At 34.9% G+C, this 23,256-nt stretch overlaps 1 protein-coding gene across 8 annotated transcripts in view; it reads left to right on the forward strand.

Moving 5' to 3' along the window:
- LOC100029087 (ATP-binding cassette sub-family A member 10) overlaps positions 1–23,256 on the forward strand; it is a 142,161-nt gene that overhangs the window by 90,706 nt on the left and 28,199 nt on the right. For all 8 annotated transcript variants that reach the window (XM_056817227.1, XM_007482723.2, XM_056817226.1 and 5 more), the window contains 5 exons: positions 614–727; positions 3,255–3,374; positions 7,598–7,684; positions 8,246–8,337; positions 14,284–14,404. In XM_056817227.1, the coding sequence (XP_056673205.1) occupies positions 614–727; positions 3,255–3,374; positions 7,598–7,684; positions 8,246–8,337; positions 14,284–14,404 (534 nt within the window). The remainder of the gene's footprint in view (positions 1–613; positions 728–3,254; positions 3,375–7,597; positions 7,685–8,245; positions 8,338–14,283; positions 14,405–23,256) is intronic.

Here is a 23,256-nt window from a genome sequence, read left to right on the forward strand (position 1 = left end):
AAACCAACCATTCAGTTGAGAAAGGAGAAAGAGTGACATGGCAAGTAGGTAACAGCCACCATGATCTGTTCTGGGTGACAAATTTGTATATTATAATCATCAAAGATTGAGAAATAACTGAATGGTTTTGGTAGAAGTGAAATCTGGAACTGGCAATGGGGAGCAAAGAACACCCTGATTTCCCTAAAACCAGTATATCAGAGAAGGTCCAACTTTTCTTGGATAATCCTGAACTGCCAGAAGATACAAGGAAATGAAGATGTCTAAAATGAAAGGAAGTTTATTAGTAATATAATTGGATTTCTTATAGCAAAGTGGAATGGCCAAATAGATCTGTAATAGGGCACTGAAGAAGAAAGGTTGAAGTGAATGGGATTAGTCAATGCAAGTAAATGTTTGGAATTTGGGCTTTGATGTTTATTCATAGGCAATATGTAATTCTATATTACAGGTGAGGAGGGGGTTTGCTAATCATAGATATAGACATCTGGGCAGTATGATGAACTTACCTCATATTTTAGAATTCTTTCTGCCACATAGTTTTTGAATCTGACATTTTTTCTGGATAACATTTGTCTTCTTAGTACCTAATATCATTTTCTGTCGATTTCAGATCCTGTGTACTATTGGTTATGCAGCATCTGTTGTTGTCTTCACATATGTGATTTCATTCATTTTTCGCAAGAGGAGAAAAAATAGTGGGCTTTGGTTTTTTTGCTTTTTTATTGTAAGTACAGACCATATTGTATACTTATTTTCAATTTTTACCTACAAATTTAAGTCCTCTCTTTTTTAATTTTGCAGTGAATTATAACAAATTCAAACAAATAAATAAAACAAAAATAACAAATTATAACAAAATGAATTATTACTTCATAAAATATTTATATTAAATTTTGATAATTTTATATCCCCCACTATCTGTCTATATATATATATATATATAAATTTTTTCTTTTTACCTGTTTCTCTTGGTATGTACTCATACCTTGCCATTCCTTTATTTCACTGAATAGAATAGAATCATAGCATTTTAGAGTTGGATGGGATTTGAGAAATTATCTAATCCAACCTCTTCTTATTTTAAAGATAAAGACATTAAAGCTTCTCATCCAAAGTCATGAGGATGGCTAATGGCAATAAAGTTTAGCATTTCAAGGTCTTTAGAACTTTAATCAAGTGCATCATACTATGTCTAACTGTATGAGAACTCATATGGATTCATAGTTTTTGTAAATCTCTTTGTAATTGAACTTCCAAGGGAACCTGGGACAATTTGCATATTTTTGTATAAATAGAGAGGTGACAAACGAGAGAAGGGAATGTTGAGGGCAACATGTCATTGAATATTTGTGTAAGGAGTAGAGGTGGTGCCAGAACTTCTTAGAGAGAGGTGTGATTTAGGAACCTGTTCAGAAGAGACTCATGGGGAGATAAAAATAGACTTTGGGAGATGAAGATGTATAGGAGAAGTCAGATCCTCTGCATTGTCTCTGAATTCCAGTTTGTCTCCTTATAGACATTGGAGACTTTTCCTTGGAAAGGGCCCTCTTTTGGGGTTGCACTGAAATCTCATCTTATTCTCTTCAAAGATTTACCCATTCGTTTATGTTCTAATCTAATCTAATCTGATTTCTGTTTTTGTGTATTTGGACAAATGGGCTTATTTGTAGCAATTTATGATGGGATTTTTTTTCTATAACCAGAATTTGATGGGAATGGGGCAAAAAAGTACATGTAAACTAAGTACTAAGACCAGGCAAATAGTATAATTTTCCTGTGGATGGGTTTCCATGTGTAAACTGTGTAAATATAAAAGCTCCAGGGATCCTCATTCCAACTTATACTTACTCAATGGAATCAAATTCAGAAAGTAAGCTACTTCTTTTGACTCTCTACTAAGAATAGCACTTAGTGAAAGAAGAAGGGATAGCTAAGCAGCTGGAGTATTTTGCTGGTCTCCTTGCAATGTCAGGATCATGGAAAAATTAAGTGAACTGATGTTTTTTCTAGCTGTGTGACCCTTACCAATTCATTTAACCCTATTTGCCTAAATTTTCTCATCTTTAAAATGAACTGGAGAAGGAAATGGCAAACCAGTCCAGTATCTTTGCAAGAAAATGCCAAATAGGGTCATGTGGAGTCAGACTCAAGTGAAACTAAAAATAATTGAAGATGAACATCTTAAATAAATTTGCTTCCACCAAAGGTGTTTTACAATTAAGTTTTGACACATTATTGTCAACCAACACTCTTAGTAATGAACTGTTACACAGTTCTGGTTTAGCCCTTCCATTCCTTGTTCTACTTTACCTTCTCTTAAGCTCTCCTGGCTTAGGGCCACTACAGCTGCCTTGTTCTAAAAGCAACTTCCACACTTCTCTAATCAATCTTAGCAATAAGAGTGAAAGGTGATGTATCCCCCAAATGAGACTCAGCTTGGCACTTCTGCTCAGCTTCAAGTTGATAGGACTCTGCCTTATTTTCATACCTAGGACTATGTCCATTCTATCCTATGCAGGCATCCTAGTTTCTGGGTCTGCCTAGCTCAATCCTGAATTCTTCCCTGGAGTTCCCCTGTATCTAAGTACATCCCTTCTCTTTAATTCAGTGCCTCCTGAACCAGACCTCCCAGAACTTTGCTCTGCTGCACCCAAACTCTTTCTTTCTCTCTTTCTCTACTTCTTTTTTTCTTTTTCTTTCTCTCTTTTCCTTTCTTACTCTCTTTTCCTTTCTTTCTTTCTTTCTTTCTTCCTTCCTTCCTTCCTTCCTTCCTTCCTTCCTTCCTTCCTTCCTTCCTTCCTTCCTTCCTTCCTTCCTTCCTTCCTTCCTTCCTTCCTTCCTTCCTTCCTTCCTTCCTTCCTTCCTTCCTTTCCCTCTCTCTCTGTCTCTGTCTTTCTGTCTGTCTGTCTCTGTCTCTCTGTCTCTGTCTCTCTGTCTCTCTGTCTCTGTCTCTCTCTCTCTCTCTCTCTCTCTCTCTGTCTCTCTCTCTCTTTCTCTCTTTCTTTCAGTACAAATTTTTCAACCAGATGTCTGGATAACTACCCTCCTTCTTCCAAAGAAAATACCTCTTATTTCTAAAATTGTTCTAGTGGCAACCATTTTACCTAGTTATATATTCATGGAATTATAACATTTTAAATAGTATATATTCATGGAACTAATTAATGACACTAGACAATATAGGCCCATTTGTACTCTGTAAATAATTGAAAATAGGATGTGATTCTAACTTGCTTGCAATTTTCTTTCAGATCTCTATGTTCTTGTTTGGTATCCTTTTGTTAAATAACTTCGAATTACTTATCATGATCCTTTGCATGATATTAGTGCCTCTGTACACACTGGTTGGCTGTCTAATTCTTTTTTACAGGGTAAGTAATGCTATTACTTGTATTAGAATACTGCAATATATGGCCATTTTAAAAATATTTGTTCTACATGGACAACATATGTTTTCAAATATATAGATATTATTTTATTTCTAACATTGAGACCGACTTTGAGGAAGGGATGATTTTAAAAGAGGAAGAAAACTAACATTTATTAAGTGCCTGCTATATATCAAGTATTACCTCGCTAGGTCCTCACAATGGCCCTGGAAGATAGGTACTATTATTAGTCCCATTAACAACTGAGGAAACTGAGGCAAACACAGGTCAAGTGAGTTACACGGTTTTGATTTTCCTAACTCCAGGCCAAATGCTCATAGAAGAGGCATATGAAGTTTAAGCTTTCTAATGTAATTAATCCCCTTCTTAACTCATAGGGGAGAGGCTGAGTTCATATACCATTTATAAAACTCCAATGGTTTATGCAGATCAATGGAGAATATATTTCTGTCTGTAGGAGAGTAGAGCCCAACTAAATGGTCTCTTCAGTAACACACTTTCAGTAGTTATGAACTTGTCTGTATTAGGTTAGTCTTATGAGAAGGCAGCTTGACTGTCCCCTCTTCTATTATGCTTTCAGGAAGTTTAGGAAGTTGGCATTACCCTCTCTATAACTCTACCATACCCTTCTACCACCACTACTACTATGGAATGCAAAAACCATTTCACTAATGACCAAAATTCTACATTGATTATAAGTTTATACCTATGGTTTAAGATTTGTTCTCCCTTGAAGAGGTAACATATTAAGGCTCATTATTTATAGAATCACACAATATTCTCCATTGAAACAGAATTTATTAGTCAGAAACCACCTATTACAACCCATACTTTAACAAATATCCTATTTACACTGCACACAAAAAATCACCTAACCCAGGACCCTTATCTTAGACATCAAATCTAGTTTAATCAAACAAGCATTCATGAAGGATATACTATGAACAAGGCATTGTACTAGGCACTGAGAATCCAAAGGCAAATAAAAAATAGCCAAAGCCCTCAAGGAGCTTATATTTCATTGGGAGATTCAACATGTAATCATATAAATTATATTTTAAGAAGCAAATAATCACTAACTAAAGGGCGTAGAAATAACTGCAGAAGAAAACTGGGAATTCTAAGAGGTAGGAGTAAGAAGTGAATGTTTTCCAGAAATGCAGAGGTGGGAGTGGGAAGGGTGGCAAAGAAACTAGAAAGTGGGAGATAGAATGCTGACATCAAGATACTTGTTGGCCAGTGTGGCTAGAATGTAAAGCATATAAAGGAGAGTCAATTGAAATGAACTCAAACAAATAGTCTTAGGCCAGATTATGAATTGTTTTAAATTCCAGCTGGATGGACATTGAGTATGGAGTCAATAAGATTTGAGTTCAAATCTGGCTATAGACACCTACTTTTTGTATGACCTCAAGCAAGTTCCTGTTTGCCACAGTTTCCTCAACTGGTAAATGAGGACAATAATATCAACTAAACCTCCCATGGTTCTTGTGAAGATCCAATGAGATAATAATCATTGCAAAGCATTGAGCACAGTGCCTAGCACATACTAGACACTTGATAAATGTTAGTCATTATTATTATTCCAAGTTCTGGAGTTTATATTTTGTGAGAGGAAATAGGATCCATTGGAGATATTTGAGTTGGAGAATCCCATGGTTAGCAAGATGTGGGATGTTGGACTTGGAGCCATTAGATCAGTATTTGAATTCTCTACCTGCTACTTACTACCTCTATGACTTTGGGCATGTCAGTTAAATTCTTCAGGACTCCTACTCTGTTGAAAGTGAAGGCATTGGCCTAGATGCTGACTTGGATCTCTTCTAGCTATGGACAGTGAAGAAGAATTGATGTAGGAGAGTTTGGGGAATTAAAATGAACAAGAAATGATTATTGGCTAAATATGAAAGGAAAAGGAAAGTGAAGACTTGAGGGTGATTAGAGTTTTAAACCTCCAGGAGGACTTTGTATACAGTAATAGCAATATTATTTGGTCATATGTGAATGTTCTTAAAAATTGTTACTTTGTTATGGATACAATGAGCCTAGGCAATCCTCAGAGACTCATAATGAAAAACGACATCCAGAAAAAGAACTGATAGAATCTGAATGCAAATTGAGATATAAAAGATTTCACTTTATTTATTTACCACTTTTTTAGTTCTCTTTCACAAGATGACTAATATAGAAAGATGTTTTACATAATTAAAAATACAAAATCTATGTCATATCACTTGCTGTCTCAGGGAGGGAAGGGAAGGGAAAAAAGGGTGAGAATTTGGCTCAAATTTCAAAAGAACAAAGATTAATTTTTAAAAATTTAATTGAGGAAGAAAATATTATTTTTAAAAATCCTTAAAAATGAATCAAACCTGGGGGACTGGAAGGATGGTGATAGTGTTAACAACAGAAAATAAAATATGGAGGAGTGGTTTGAAGGAGGGAGGTAAGATAATGAATGTTTTTTTTTCAGAATGCCTCAAGCTTGAGATGCCAATAAGACATGTAGTTAATGTCCAGTAAGTAGCTGGTAATTTGTGTGTAAATCTCAGGAGATAGATCATGACTTGATACATATATTAGTGTGAAAAAGCATCTTTCCAGTGGAATTGCACATCAGCAATGGGAGTAGGGAGGGGAGGGAAAGAACATGAATCTTGTAACCATGGAAAAATATTCTAAATTAATTAATTAAATATAATTTTCCAAATAAAAAAAGGAAAGAAAAATCATCTGCTAGAGATAATCGAATCCATGGGAAGTCACCAAGAGAGACTGAGAGAGTAAAGAGAATCGGACACAGGACAAAGCCTTAGAGAATATCCACAGTCAGAGAACATAACATAAATGATTATCTCTTAAAGGTGAGATAGGGAAGAAGGAATCATATAGGTAGGAACCAAAGATTTGAGACTAAATGACAGCATATAATTGAATTGATTGACTTCAAGGTCAAGATTGCATAGGATCTAATAACGTGAGATCAGACCAAGAATAATGGATCAGGAGAGTAGTGAGAATTACTTGAGTTCCTGGCAAGTATAAAAATAGGGATAGGAGGAATCAAGCAAAAGGAGAGGTGGAAATACAGGTGGATATTGTCAGATGAAGAAATTTCAGAGTTGTAGATCCTGGAACTGGAATACTTATGGGTGATGTTTAGAAAATGCTATGATCATTGCTGTATGTGGCTGAGATTGGGTGCAGATTTGTGTTGTAGGAATCAAGAAAGTTGATGAACTGAGATGGCAGGATGTTAGTGAAGAATATTGGCATGTGCTTTGAAATTATAACTCTATGGGCTTGGTTTGAAGTAGATAGGAAGACTGTTTACCTAGTATTGAATTCCTTGGGGGAAAAAAAGAAAAATGAAAGTTGCTCATAAATAAGTGTCACTTCCATATTCTTAGGGTGATTTAATTAAAATCTTAAAGGAGGAAAAGTTGCTGAAGCAGGGAAAGTTTTTTAAGTAATGATAAGGAGTTTAGAGTATGGCTATTCTTTCTTCTGGACCAGTGAATCCATGGAGAAGAGAGAATATAAATCCAATGAGGTAGTGGTGCTGGAAGTCAGTTTTCAATGAGTATAAAGGAGATGGTATTGTGAGAGGAAGAAATTTGATATAAAGGGAAGTTTGATAATGATAAATGGGGGATCCCAAGAGATTGATAGAAGTGTGCATGAATTTATCAAATTATTTTCTGAGATCATATCTAATAGGAGAATAATGGCACTAATAATTTAGATAGGAAGTGGCACCATGAAGGTAGAAAAGGACACAGAAAAGGGAGAGTAGAAACAATAAAGACAAACCTCACCTATTCCACAATTTTTGTCAGGGATAGCCTCACTTTCCTCATAATTTCAAAAGAAAATTTGTAATGTCAGATTCAATGGGAAGAAAGGAATGAATAAAGGAATGACAGAAAGAAGGGAAGGAAGGAGAGGAGGGGGAAATAGAGGGAAAGTTAGAGGAGGGAGAGAGAGATTGAAACTAATAGTCAAATAGATTCACTGAGAAAATAAAGCATATCATAGAGAAAATGATTTCCTCCACTTGTAGAGAATGCCTTTTTCCCAGAGCACAGAGATTTAAGTAGAATAAGGGCTGGGATGTTTGCTGTATTTTTTTTTTTGTTAATTTAACAAATTAACAAAATTATCAACAAATGAACTTCCATTCAGCTATTTTTTAATTTTCACAGCTCTCCTATAGTTATTCTCAAAATCCTGATCACTATGAAGATGAAATAAATGGAATCAGTCAAAGCAGCCTCTTAGTGCTCTTAATAGTAAGAAGAATTTTCTATTGGGATATGTATTCATGGGAGGATGGTAATTACATTGATTAAAAATAATTTGGTTTTATTTTAACTATGTAAAACATAAACTTTTTGCAAATGATTTTAAATCCATGTAGATATGTGTTGTGTTCTAAATTTGAGATTTGCTATAATATATGTGCTATGTATATGTATGTATATATATATATATATATATATACTTTTGTAAAAGACAAAGCATTCTTATTTTTCAATTTATTTTGTCTTAAAGTTATATTGTAATATCCCACTTTAGCTTGGAGAAAACCTTAATTCTGGGATGCCAGGTCTTTGAAACAAAAGCTCTGTGAAAGACCTTAATTATGAGATTGTTTTTTCTTTTTAGGTCTAGTTTTGCTAAATTCAGAGAAACTCATTATGAAAATTGTTTATGCATAATGTACTTCTCTAAGAAAATCTAAAATAAGTTGCTTTCTGCATTGGTGGAGGAAAACCCACAATTAATTTTGTAAATATATGTTCATCTTTGTTGTACTATAATTAATGGTGATTATCTTTCTTTCCTTCTAGCCTTACCTTCACTTCATCATTTTGGTTTTTGTTCTTCGGTTTCTGGAAATGAAATATGGAAAGAAATCAATGAGAAAGGATCCTGTTTTTAGGTAGCAAGAAAATATATAAATTTACATTAATTTAAATATTGAATGTTTGAGATTATAACACCAAACACAAATAATTCAATTAAAATATTTTTGGAGGCCTATTATAAGCCCTATTCAAGGTAGCATATTGTATTTAAAAGAAAAATAAGGAATGGTTCATGCACTTGAAGAACTTAAATCTAATGAAGTAAACAAAATTCATCAATAAAAACAGAAGAGTTAAATCCTAAAGTGTATGGTACTGTGACTAGTCAGAGTTCAAGTCAGTAGAATCAAAAAAACTGTTTCATAGAAATAGTAAAATTTGACTCAAGGACTTGAGCAGGAAGAGAAAAAGATTTTAAGTAACCCTTTCAGGAAAATGGCCACTGCAAAGAAGGTAAATGAACATTTTTTGAGACAGATTATAGAAAAGTTGACCACATTAGTCTTTTTTTCCTCTTTTCAAAGAAAAAGATTCAACTGAGAAATATTTCAATAGATAAAATATGTATATGTATAAAGTTATCCCAAAACTATTAGTGAAGTTTTAAACTATACATATAAAGATACATATGTGCACACACACATAAAGCATACATGACTAAATAAAGCTCTACATAATGTCATATACATTTATATCTTGATATATGTGGTTATAGTAAGCGAGCACCATTCATATGAAGATATATGTACCTCTATATAGTTTTCTCATATGCAAAGCCATATATAGCTACATATATGACACAAATATATAGCTATTGTAAGGATAATTTTAGGGTTGTGATCTAATCTAAATTAATTTTGGTCACCAGGGAATATCCCAAATAAAATACCCAAGTCAGTTAGTAAATTTATAGTGGTTTAATTAATATAGAGGAAAGGAATTAAGGAGAAGGGAGAGAGAAAGGGTGTAGGATTTCTCCCGCTTGGCCTGTGCCAGGGGAAGTTCAAAGTCCTCCGCCATGAGGTCTCTGAAGATTAGTGGCTTTCTAAGAGGGTAGTGTTTGGAAGGTAAAGGAGAAAGAATCAGCCTAAACTCTGATAGAGCTTAGTAAGATGCCTCACCTGAACTAGGCTACTCAGCTTCTCCCAGTATAGTATTAAGGAAAACTCATCACCAAACTGGACAATAGCTGCTGCCATGCCAAGATGCCGGAATGCTTAGCACGCTGGGCAAGCTGCTGCCAGCCACCTCTCTGCTGCCAGAGGCAGGAGAGAGGAAGTGACGTGAAATATATAGAGGGTTTTACATTACTTTCCTGCACTCACCTGTACCAATGGTAGCTTAAGCTTGACTTAGGACAGCCCAGAGGTCTGTCAGCTGTTTCTGATTTGTCATTTGCTAGCACATGTCTATCACAGGCCATCCTCCTAGATACTTAATCCTTAAGTATGGATGTAGACATTCCTGATTTTGTTAGACTAAGTAGGGTGGAGTAATCTAAAGTTCACACTATGTACAGATGTGTATATATTCATATATGCACACATACACACACTTGAGTATATTAGGTATAAAAAACAATGGCTCCCAACTGGTGAGAAACATACTGAGATTTATATTTAAAGAGCCATCTCATGGAATAACTTTTCTCCCTATAGAAAAAGGAAATAATGTCAACATATTTATGACTTTACTTAAAATGTTGATTTGTAGATTATTAAAAATATAAACTCAGGTAGAAGTAGTACTGAATTCATAGAGGTTTTTGTCATGTCATCATGCATTTTCTGAAAGGCAGCATGGTGTAGTAGATAGGGATCAGCCAAAGAGGAAGGAAAACTATGGATCAAATCCTGCTTTGAATATATACTAGTGATAGTTGGCCAGGTCAAATTGAGTCACTTAATTTAGGCCTCTCAGGCAATTTATTCAGATTATAAATCATAGATGCATTTACCAATGTGTGCCAGTAGAGGGAATTTCCACACTACATATTCTCCACACTGATGAAACTGTGTGTCTGGATATCCTCCTTATTCCCCCAAAATCATTTCCTTAATCTATAAATACTAGAAGTAAAACCTCTACCATATGGGAATCCATTGCAACTTCAGTGCCAAAGACAAGGAACTGCTGGTGTAGATCAATAGTCTCTGCAGTTTTGAGATAAGCCTTCTCCTTTTGGGAAAAGTTTTTGAGCATTCCCCATATAAATTATATATAGGTATCAATATATCATGTGAATTGTAAACCCATAAAATAGAAAAAAATAGTATGAAGTACAGGTGAAATAAGTTTTTTTCATTTAAAATTTATTAATAGTATATTTTGTTTTTCAAGCAATGTGATTGAATAAGCTTCATTAGTTTTATTTTTAATTCCTATGCTTGTGCTAGAGGATATAGAAGACATTTAATTAATCATAGTTAGTAATTACTCAGTTAATTTTATCTGGGTAGCCAGCCAAGCAGGTGAATAATTTTTAAAGATAATTTTAATTGACATATAAACATCATAATGATCCATAAATAGGTTGCAATAGTCAATGAACATAATATTTCTCTCTGTTTAGATGTTCACAACACAGCAATGAAAAGAATAAAATTAAATCATCTTTGAATTCAAATTATTAAATAGTTTGCACAAAGATCTACTCTTTGTTCTTTATTTGGATATACTTAAATTTCCTAATTATGTCTGAATATTTTACTTCTTTTTTAGAGCACTTACCTTTTTCTTAGAACCAACTCTAAGGCAGAAGATTGGAAAAGTCAATGGGGTTAAATGACTTGGTCAGGGTCCCATAGCTGGGAAGTGAGTGAGGTCATATTTGAACCCAGGATTTTCCATCTCTAAGCCTGTCTTAGCCACCTAGTTGCCCCTCGTGTTAATTATTTTTAATATGTGTGTGAGAAACATCAAGACGGTCAGTTTAGCTTAACAGTAGGGTTAAGCAAGGGTAATGGTGCATACTAAGACTAGAAAGGTAGGTTGGGACCATCTTGCAAAGGTCTTTAAACAATAAAAGTAGGGGAATTTGTATTTGATGTTTGAAGAAATAATGATTGTTCCTGGATTTTAATGAGGATATCTATGTGTTGGAGTGGCGATGTGATAGAAATGATCTTTTTAAAAAATTCACTTTGGCAAGTATGTGGATGATTGATTAGAATGGGAGGGCTCTTAAAACTGGGCAGCCTAATAGGAGGCAGTTGCAGTACATTTAAGTGAGATTTAATGAAGTCCTAAGACAGCTAGCTGAATGACTCAGTGGATAGAGTGCTGGGCTTGGAGTCATTAAGATTCTTCTTTTTTAGAGTTCAGATCTTCCCTGAGACACTTACTAGCTGTGTGACACTGAGCCAATCACTTAACTCTATTTGCCACAGTTCTTCATCTGTAAAATGAGCCAGTAAACACATTGAACAATTGAACAATGACAAAATGAAAGCTTGAGCTAGAATGGAGATATTGTTTCAAAACAAGATTTTTTAACTGATTATATGAAAATATAAGTGAGGAGTCATAAATGTCAGTGAAGTTATGAATCTACATGACTAGAAATACAGAGATGTTCTTTTTAAAAAAAATCTAGACATTTTTATTTGGTCAATTTCAAACATTATTCATTGGATACAAACATGATTTCTTTTCCTCCCTCCCCTCCTGCCACCCCTCCCATAGCTGATGAGCAATTCCACTGGGTATCACATGTGTCCTTGATCCAAACTCATTTCCAGGTTGTTGGTATTTGGACTAGGATGTTCATTTAGAGTCTACATCCCCAATCATATCCCCTCGGCCTCTGTAGTCAAGCAGTTGCCTTTTCTCAGTGTTTTTACTCCCACAGTTTATCCTCTGCTTGTGGACATTGCATTGACACTAATGGAGAAGTCCATTACATTGATTGTAGCACAGTGTATCAGTCTCTGTGTACAATGTTCTCCTGGTTCTGCTCCTTTTGCTCTGCATCACTTCCTGGAGGTTGTTCCAGTCTCCATGGAATTCCTCCACTTTATTATTTCTTTTAGCACAATAGTATTCCATCATCAACATGTACCACAATATGTTCAGCCATTCCCCAATTGAAGGGCATCCCCTCATTTTCCAGTTTTCGGCCACCACAAAGAGTGCAGCTATGACTATTCTTGTACAAGTCTTTTTCCTTATTATCTCTTTGGGGTACATACCCAGCAGTGCTATGGCTGGGTCAAAAAGTAGGCAAAGTTTTAAAAAATTCACTTTGGCAAGTATGTGGATGATTGATTAGAATGGGAGGGCTCTTTAAACTTTTGAGCTTTTGGATATACTTAAATTTCCTAATTATGTCTGAATATTTTACTTCTTTTTTAGAGCACTTACCTTTTTCTTAGAACCAACTCTAAGGCAGAAATTGGAAAAGTCAATGGGGCATAGTTCCAAATTGCCCTCCAGAATGGTTGGATCAATTCACAACTCCACCAGCAATGAATTAATGTCCCAACTTTGCCATATTCCCTCCAGTATTCATTCCTTTCCTTTGCTGTCATGTTAGCCAATCTGCTAGATGTGAGGTGATACCTCAGAGTTGTTTTTATTTGAATGTCTCTGATTATCAGAGATTTAGAACACTTTTTCATGTGCTTATTAATAGTTTTGATTTCTTTAACTGAAACAGATGTTCTTGATAGAAATAGGGAAGTTAGGAAGAAGAGTGGGCTTGGGGAAAATGATAATGGAATGAGACTTATAACTCTCCTTGTCCCACCAAAAACAAAAGAGGGAAAATGAGACTCTTGCTGATTCATTACTGCCTCACCAATGAGACCTTGCATTCTGAAGAGAGATCACTATAGCCACAACATGAGATCTGGGAAGAATGGTATGGATTCACTGGGGAGAGCATGGATTTTCTAAATAGCACTTGAGCAAATGATTCTTTGCATGTTGAAAGCAGTTAGATTATAATTCACCTGAGGGACTAAAGAGGGAAAGGTTGAGAAGCTGCACAGTGGCAAAGGGCTGGAGTGGAGGTAAAGTTGGATTGTATTAGAGGAACTGTTTGTTCTATTGGTGTGTGTGTTGGAGACTATTAAGATTTAATTTTAACTTTTACAAAAGGAAGAAATGCCACCCATCTTCCCACATCCCAGTTGTTTGATCATACATCTCATGAGGTCATATCATGGCTCCAGTTTTTGAGAACATTAGGGTAGAGGATGAGGGAAAAAGAAAATTAAAGATGATTCGAGATATTTTAGGAAATTAGAAGCATACTGTGGTGCCACTAATAGAAATTGGATAGCTACGAATGGAAACTGGTTTGCATAGGGTTAATAAGGGAGGGAAGAGAGGCTTTTCAACTTCTTTTCAATCAAAGGAGCAATTAATTGGGACTACATTTTTCTTAATATTAGCTTTTCACATGAAAATCTATCCTCTACATAGCTGCTAAAATAAGTTTCCCTGAAACAGAGAACTATTTGACTCTCCTAAAAAATAGGTGTAGCAGGATCAAATACATAGTTTTATTTTTGTCATTTAAAGTCCTTTACAACCTTGCTTGTTGGCTTTTAGAGCATTGGCTTTTCCATCTTATTATATATCACTACCTGCCCATCCCCTTTATTATCTAATCAAACTGATTGTACATGACACTTTCTTTCTTGTCTCTATGACTTCCCATTAGTTAGTTGTCTCTTTAAAACTTTAGTTTCCTTCAGAGTGCACCTCAAAGTCACCTCATGCATGAAACTTTTTCCTGATCCCCTTCCCCATAGTTTCTGGTGCTTTATCTCCCATCAAAAAGTGACTTTATATTTATTAGATAGATTGATAAGTCTATTGATTGATTGACAAGAGTATATATGTATATGTATACATGTTGTTTCCTCCTATAGAATACAAACTTCCTGAGGGCTAGAACTGTAATTTTTGTCTGCATGACTGTTACCTACCATAATGCTTGGTTTATAGCTTGGTTTATGCTTAATAAAAGTTTTTTTGTTTGGTTGATTGATCTTTATTGCTGTTCTCTGTAGAATATCTTTAAGAAGTAGTGAAGCTTTTCCAAACCCAGAAGAACCAGAAGGCGAAGATGAAGATATTCAAGCAGAAAGAGTAAAAACTGCAAGTGCATTAACTTCTTTAAACCTAGATGAGGTAAAATCAAATGAATAGACATTTCCTAAATTGTTTATTGTTTTCTTTTACACATTTATTCATTCAAGTTTACCCAGATTTTTCATTTGGAAAATCTTATTGGTATCTTTTTTCCCCCAATATTTTTATTTCTCATCATGTTCCAATCCTTACCCATAGTCTTCCTTGCCTCTCACCTGTAATAAAGAATAAAAACAAAAAAGAGACTATTAGGAAACAAACCATCCCATTAACCAAATATGAAGATAAATGCTGGGTTCCATAGTCATCGTCCCCATCTTTGTAAGTAAAGTATGGAGATGTATTTTCTCATCTCTTTCTTTGGTTGTAAAATAAGTAGCACTCACTTTCAAGTTTTTTTCCCCCCTTTCCACATACATTTCTGTTATCATGCATAATTTTAATGATTCTAACTTATTGCAACAGGTCATATAAATAAAAAACATAATTCCCTGAATGATTCATTTTTATTATTTTTATGCCAAAAATATTCCATTGTATTTATAATCCACAACATTTTAGTCAATCCCCAAACAAAGGGGAATCTGCTTTATATTTTGTCCTTTGCTTTCCTAAAAAATGTTGGTATGAATATTTTGGGGTATACTGGACCTTTTCCTGTTATATTTATCATTCTTGTATATGCCTGGCATATACAAGATCTATGAATGAAGGGAGATGGAAATTTTAGTTACTTTTTTAGTATAATTCTAAATTACTTTCTGGTATGCTGAGAATAATTCATTGCACCACCAACAAAGTATCTATATTCCTATATCCCTTCCATAATTGACTATGTCCACTTTTTGTCATTCTTGCTAATTTTGAGTCCAAGCTGAAATTTCAGAGATGTTTTCATTCCTATTTCTTTCATTATTAGTGATTTAAAACAATCTTTCATAAGACTTTATTATTAAATGCTTATAATCCTTTTGAAAATGGTTTCTGTCTTTTGACTACTTTTCCACTAGGAAATTGATCTTTGTCTTACAAATTTGAGTTAGTTCTGTATTTTGGAAACTAGGCCCTTACATATTTCATAAAAACTAATTTCCTGATCAACAGCTTGCCTTAGAGGCATCAATTTTGTTTGTCCAAAAACTTTTAATTTCATGTAACTGAAATGACTATATTACCTTTTATCAGTTATTCATATCCTTTGTCTGATGAAGAATTTTTTGCCATACCTATTGACATCAAACTCTTCTAATTTTCCTGATGTGGCTTTTGCTATTTAGGTTTCATATTGATTCAGACTTACTGTAGTATGTAGTATAAGACATAGTTCTCTAAATCTAATTTCTGCCAAATAGCTCTTTAGCTTCCAAAGTTCCTGTCAAATAAGTAATTAATTCTGAAATAATCATCTTTCTGGCTTAATCTAACATTTGATCATGGATTTAGATTTTTTTCTGACTCTTAAATCATTTCCAAATGAGTTTTGATGTTTGCTGGTTTAAAAATACAACATGAGATCAGAAAAGACTCATGCTTTACCTTGACAATACTGAATTTTTGATTCTCTACATTACTTTGTTATCATTTTTGCAGTTCTATAAAGTACTTTCAAACTGATAGTTTGGTTGGGATGCATTTAAGTGGTTCTGGAGAGCATTATTTTTTATTATTCTAGCCAGATCAGTCATGAGAAATAAATATTCCTTCAGTTATTTAATCAAATCTTTATTTCTTTAAAGTGTTTTAAATTGTTTATATCCTCAATATGCTTCAACAAGTTGATTCCCATATATTTTATGCATTTTACAGTTATTTTGAATAAATTTCCTTTTTAATTATTTTCCTATGAATTAAAAAAAATACTCTATAGTAATGCTTTTTATTTGGAGGAAATCTATATCCTGATTGTTCACTGAAGCTATTCGTTAAGTTAGTTTTTTTTTTTCTTGATTAATGTGATTTTCTAAGTTTTTCATCAGGTTATTAGAAAAACATAATTTAATATCCTCTTTGTCCATGTTTATGCCTATTGTTTCTTTCTCTTGACTTACTGCTTTTATGAGTATTTCTAAAATTATTTCAAAAAGTGAAGAAAGATGGCATCCTTGTGTTTGTCTTTCATTTATTGTACAAGTGCCTACTGTTTCCCCATTACAAATTATAATAGCTTTTTGTTGTAAATAAAAACCTTTTTATATTAAAATGTAACCCTTCTATACTTTTTTGGTAGAATTTTTAGTTTAAATAAATATATATGTTAATATGATCATGTATTTTGGGTTTTTAAAATATAATTAATTATGCTAATTGTTTTGTTAATTTGAATTCATCCTAGCATTCCTGGTAAAAATCCAAATTAATATTTATTCCTTATTTTGGTCTTTACTTCTCTAACTTTGGTACTGGCATAGAGACTATATCCTATAAAGTAGTAGTAGTCATAGTAGTAGTCTCTCGGTAACCGAGGATTTCGATTGTCTTTGTGCATTTTTATCTATTGTGTATAGATGAGTGTGCACAAAAACACTTGTGCATGAAGGAGGTTTAAGTGGAAAAGTCAATGCACAGAAAGTTGATATAATATAAAATGTTTTTTTCAATTTTTGATAATTTGCATAACATAAGTATTAATTGATTTCAAAATACTTAATAGAATTGATAGAATAGATGGGATTCACTTGTAAATCTATCTGTACCAGGATCTTCCCCGAATTCACTTTTATAGTTTCTTAATGGCTAATTTATTTCATTTTCTGAGATTAAGTTGTTTAAACTCTTTATTTCATGTTTCCTTAAAACTTTTAGATGTATTGTTGAGATTGTTAAGGAAAGCAGATCTACTGCCTTTAATTAGAAATTTACAGAACTTTTCTCATTCTTACACATGAAAGGAACACTCCATGATTTTAAGCAGGTATTTAGAAGCACTGAAATTAAGGGAGTAGAGGACAAAGGATTGTTTTTGAGAAAAAAAGTTGGCAAGTTCAGTCATACTTATAAAATCCAAAGACATGTGAATTGAAGAACTTGAATACCATTTGTTGTAAGAAATGCTGAGTAGGAGTCAAATCTGAGGTTTAACCTTTTCTTATACGTAGATGCTGTAGCACTCTAGTCAAACTTAATTGAATGATTCTTTAAATCAGGACATCATGGTTCTGAGAAGATGGGCAGTTTCACACAAAACATATAATCTTATTCCTATGTTCCTTCAAAAAGGAGGAAAGATATTTTCAAACTAAAAATAAGGCATTCCTTTTCAGACATGACCACTATTCTGATATTTTGGTTTGATTATGCTTATTCATGTAGTAGAAATTCAAAGTAATTGTCTACCTCCTTCTACCTCCTCAAGCATGGTAGTCACCCCTCTAACTTCTAATGGTTCATTTTCCTCATTCTTTCTTTTAAGGTTCTAAGGTAATCAAGGAGTATGTTTTGACATTTCCACATTAAATACTATCATAGCAACATCTTTCTCATTAGACAGTTAGCTTTGTGTTCAATCCCATTATTAAGTGGATGATTTAATATACTGAAGAAACTTCTTTTTCTATAATCATTTGCTCATTTTTGTCTTTAAATTTCTGGGCTAAATAAAGATCAATGTGAGTAGTTAAATTACTTGTTCATTTTGTAAGAATGAACAAAATAGACAATTAATCACATTTTTCAACTGTGAAGGAAATTGCAGCCTAAGTCACCTCTAATCATTATTATACTGAAATGCTAACTTTTTTTAAAAAACATTATTTTATTTGGTCATTTTCATACATTGTTCATTGGAAACAGATCATTTTCTTTTCCTCCCCCTGACCCCATTCCCACCACCCCTTCCCTAGCTGATAGGTGATTCCTCTGGGTATCACATTCCCATTTCCTAGTTGTTGGTATTTGCATTAAGGTGCTCATTTAGCGTCTCTCCTCAATCATGTCCCCTCAACCTCTGTAGTCAAGTAGTTGCTTTTCCTCGGTGTTTTTACTCCCTTAGTTTGTCCTCTGCTTGAGGATAGTTTGTTTTTTTTTTTTCCTTGAAGATCACTGCAGGTTGTTCAGGGACATTGTAAAGCCATTATTGGAGAAGTCCATTACATTCTCTTGTTCCACAATGTGTCAGTCTCTGTGTACAATGTTCTGGTTCTGCTCCTCTCACTCTGCATTACTTCCTGAAGGTTGTTCCAGTCTCCATGGAATTCCTCCACTTTATTATTCCTTTTAGCACAATAGTATTCCATCACCAACATATACCACAATTTGTTCAGCCATTCTCCAATTGAAGGGCATCCCCTCATTTTCCAGTTTTCGGCCACCACAAAGAGTGCAGCTATGAATATTCTTGTACAAGTCTTTTTCCTTATCATCTCTTTGGGGTACACACCCAGCAGTGCTATGGCTGGATCAAAGGGAAGACAGTCTTTTATCACCCTTTGGGCATAGTTCCAAATTGCCCTCCAGAATAGTTGGATCAATTCACAACTCCACCAGCAATGTGAAATGCTAACTTTTTAATTCTAGAAATACAGTCCTACTGTTTAATTCTCTCAGGGTAGCAAAGTCAAAAGATCTTTGCGAAAAAATGGTGATCTTAATTCTCCTTTCCCCCCCTGTAATTCACTCAACCCCTTTCTTCAACTATAAAATGAGCATTTTCTTCAAAATGAAGTTTTCATTATAAATCTCTTGAGGTGCTATTGCTGCCTAAAACTCTATAGTGTCTGAGGTAGAAATTATCAAAGTCAGTCTTATATTTGTTAAAAAAAAAAAGAAAGAAAAGAAAAGAACACCTGGAGATTTGTGGAAGGAACCTGATCAGGTTCTTAACTTCTCTGTAGCATTTGAAAGTCTTCACCATCTTCTCCTGTGTACTCTGGATTTTCACAACATTGCTCTTTCCTGGTTCTTCTCTTACCTATTTGACTACTCTTTCTTAGTATTCTTTGATGTTTTATAATTCATGTCATGTACTCTAACTCTCCCTCTTCTATTATTTCTCTATATTTTCTCAATTGGTGATCTTGTCAACTCCCATGGTTCAATTATCATCTTATTCAGATGACTCTAAGTTCTATATCTTCATCCCTAGGCTCTCTCCTAAGCTCCTAAGCTAACTGTCTATTAGACATAAGGGACTAGATGTCCCAATGGCATATCCCAAACAGAATTGATTATCTTTCCCCCAAAACCATCATTTTTCTGAACTCTATTTCTTTCACATGTACCACCATCCTTCCAAAATTTCTATGAACTAGAATCAGAACTCTATCCTTATCTTCTCATTCTAACTCATCACACATATCCAATAATTTTCCAAATTTTGTTTCCAAGTCTATGTCTCTTGCATATATCTCTTCAATCACATAGCTGTCATCCTAACTCATCCCTTATCATATCTCACTAAGACTATTTAAAACCACTGTCTCCCTTTATCTGCTCTCCCCTTTACCATTGCCTGCCACTTTTCTCTTATTCTCTTAACCTCCTATTTCCCTATTGAGTATATAAATGTGTGTGCATGTATACTTTCCTCTTTGAATCAATTCTGATGAAAATTAAGTTTAAACATTTCTTTCAATCCCTATATTTTCTTCTCCAATATAAAAGCTCTTTCTTGAATTATCTTTTATGTAAGAAAAATTTCCCTATTCTAGCATTCCCTTTGTCTTTTCCCTAGGTCATCCCTCTTTCTTAACCTTTCATTTTTTGGTAAGATAACAGCAATATAAATCATTCTCATATATATCCTCTGTCTATTCTGAGGGACTTATGAGAAAGAACACTATCCACATCCAGAGAAAGAACTGTGGGAGTAGAAATACAGAAGAAAAACAACTGCATGATCACATGGTTAAATAGAGATATGATTGGGGATGTAGACTCTAAACAATCACTCTAATGTAAATACTAATAATATGGAAATAGGTCTTGATCAATGACACATGTAAAACCCAGTGGAATTGCTCTTTGGCTATGGGTGTAGGGGGGGCTGGCCTGCAGCCCTCCCATGAAAGGAAAGATAGAAAGTTGACCTTGGGGGAAGGACTGGAGCCAAGGAGATGGATAAGAAGAAGGCAGAGACACACACAATATTTATAACAATTGAGCTTCACAGAACAAGCCCAGCTACTTAACTCTCACAAGGACATGAAAATGTTAAGTAGCTTTAAATTAACAACACGTGGTTACAAGGAGTATTGAGATTAGCTGAGAGGAAAACCACGGTCCTTTAGAGTTGGTACTCTAAACCCAGACCATTCCAGCTTGAGGATAGGAGGTTAATAAGAAAAGGTCTTGAGAGAGAGAGAGAAAGAGAGAGAGAGAGAGAGAGAGAGAGAGAGAGAGAGAGAGAGAGAGAGAGAGAGAGAGAGAGAGAGAGAGAGAGAGAAAATTAAAGCTGAGCTTGGCCAGAGGCTAAGCTCTAGGAAAGACAGAGACAGGTGAGAGGTGATAAGGTAAGGGCTGGCTTTCTGTGGATGCCACTATTTATTGTCATTGAGATGCAAATGTACACAATACATCTGGATGAATACACAGTGGATTGCCGCCAGGTGAGCACAAAGAAACCTGGGTTCGCACCTAAACCTGGTGGATGCTGGGATCAAGGGTCAAATGCTTTACTTGCCATGCGCAGGACTGAGCATGTGCTCTCCCAAGACAATCTTTACATTTTAATTATTTCCCTTGTCCATACATTGGTGAGGACTGCTACAATGGGAGAGGGGTAGGAGGAGAGGAGGGAAAGAATATGATTCTTGTAACTATAGAAAAATATTTTAAATTAGTTAATTAAAAAAACTTAAATATATATATATATATATATATATATATATATATATATATACCCTCTATCTATGTAAACTATTTTTAACTTCCCTAATAACAATAAAGTAACTTCTTAGAAAGTTGCAAGTATCATCATCTCATATAGAAATGTCTAATAGTTTACCCTTATTGAGTTTCTTATGATTTCTTCTATATTTGCCATTTTTGCTTCTCTTGCACATTATGTTTGAGAGTCAAAATTTCTATTCATCTCTGATCTTTTCAGCGAGTTGCTTGCAAATATACTATTTCACTAAATATTCCTCCTTTCCCTCCTGAAATAGTATAGGTTATATGAAATGTTATTCTTGGTTGTAATCCTAGCTTCTTTGCATTCTGGAAAACATATTCCTACCCTGTGCTCCTTTAATGTCTCAGTCACTAAACCTTGTGTAATTCTGACTATGATTCTACAGTATTTGAATTATTTCTTTCTGATTGCTTCTAATATTTTTTTCCTTGATCTGGGAGCTCTGAAATTTGGCTACAATCATCCTGAAAGTTTTCATTTAGGGATTTCTTCTAACAGGTGATTGGTGGATCCTTTCAATTTTGACTTTACCTTTTGAATTTAAGGTACTGAGGCAGTTTTTTTTTTCTTTATAATTTCTTAAAATATTACATCTAGGCTCTTTTTTAATTACCCTTTTTGAAGAACAATGATTCTTTTTTATTCATTTGTTTTGTATTTGTTTTTAATTTTTTCCATAGGAATAGGTTTATTTAGTCAATTTAGAACATTATTTCTTTGTTACAATAATCACATTATTTCCCTCCCTCTCCTCTACCCACTCTTCCCACAGCCAAGATGCACTTTCATTGGGTATTTCTTGTGTCCTTGATCAGAACCTATTTACATGTTGTTTACACTAGGATGTTCATTTAGAGTCTACATTCCCAACCACATTCCTTCAACCCATGTATTCAAGTAGTTGTTTTTCTTCGGTGTTTTTACTCCCACAGTGTTTCCTCTGGATGTGGATAGTGGTTTTTCTCATAGATTCCTCCTAGTTCTTCAGGATTACTGCATTGCCACTAATGGAGAAGTCCATTACATTCGATTGTACCACAGTGTATCAGTCTCTGTGTACAATGTTTTCCTGGTTCTGCTCCTCTCACTCTGCATCAATTCCTGGAGGTTGTTCCAGTCCCCATGGAATTCCTCCACTTTATTATTCCTTTGAGCACAATAGTATTCCATCACCAACAAATACCACAATTTGTTCAGCCATTTCCCAATTGAAGGGTATCCCCTCATTTCCTAGTTTTTGGCCACCACAAAGAGTGCAGCTATGAATATTCTTGTACAAGTCTTTTTCCTTTTTATCTCTTTGGGGTACAACCCCAGCAGTGCTATGGCTGGGTCAAAATGTAGGCAGTCTTTTATTGCCCTTTGGACATAGTTCCAAATTGCCCTCTAGCGCTAGAGAGAGGCGGAGTCAAAATGGCCGCCTAGAAGAAGCAGAAGTTCAGACCTCTGAATACCCTTCCTTACAGATCACAAACTAAATGCTCCTCAGGGACTAAAATCAAACCTAACAACAAGACAGAGCAAAGGAACCCTCCTGCTGGACTCAATTCAAAAAGGTGCGCCCCCCAAAAGACAGAATCCGAGAACACTCCGGTTTAAGGGGAAGGCAGAAGGAATGTCCCAAGACCCATCATCCCCCCTCCCCCTAGAGCACTGGGCCCCCAGTGGCAGCAGGAACCTCTGGGCAGGCAAAGGTGCTGGTGTGGAGGGTGTACCTTGTGGGCAGGGCAGTGCCAAGCTCAGAGTGTCAAGCACAGATGATGGGGAAGAAGCTAGAGAGGGAACTTGCACCCTGTTGAGAGCCTTGGGGATCTTCCATACTGCTCCAGCCTTCCAGGAGGTTTTTGGCCTCAGAGCACAAGTAGCCCAAACCAACTGAACTTAATCCCATCAAAAGTCTTCAGAACTCAGAGAAGCCTAGGCTGCAACACCACTCCCTCACTGATTGCTGGACTTTAATCCAATCAAAAGTCCCCAGAGGACAGGGAAGGGAAAACTCCAACACATCTCCCCCAGAGACTACCCTGAGAGATCTGACAAAGGT

This window comes from Monodelphis domestica, chromosome 2 (assembly GCF_027887165.1).
Source record: "Monodelphis domestica isolate mMonDom1 chromosome 2, mMonDom1.pri, whole genome shotgun sequence".
Classification (NCBI taxonomy): domain Eukaryota; kingdom Metazoa; phylum Chordata; class Mammalia; order Didelphimorphia; family Didelphidae; genus Monodelphis; species Monodelphis domestica.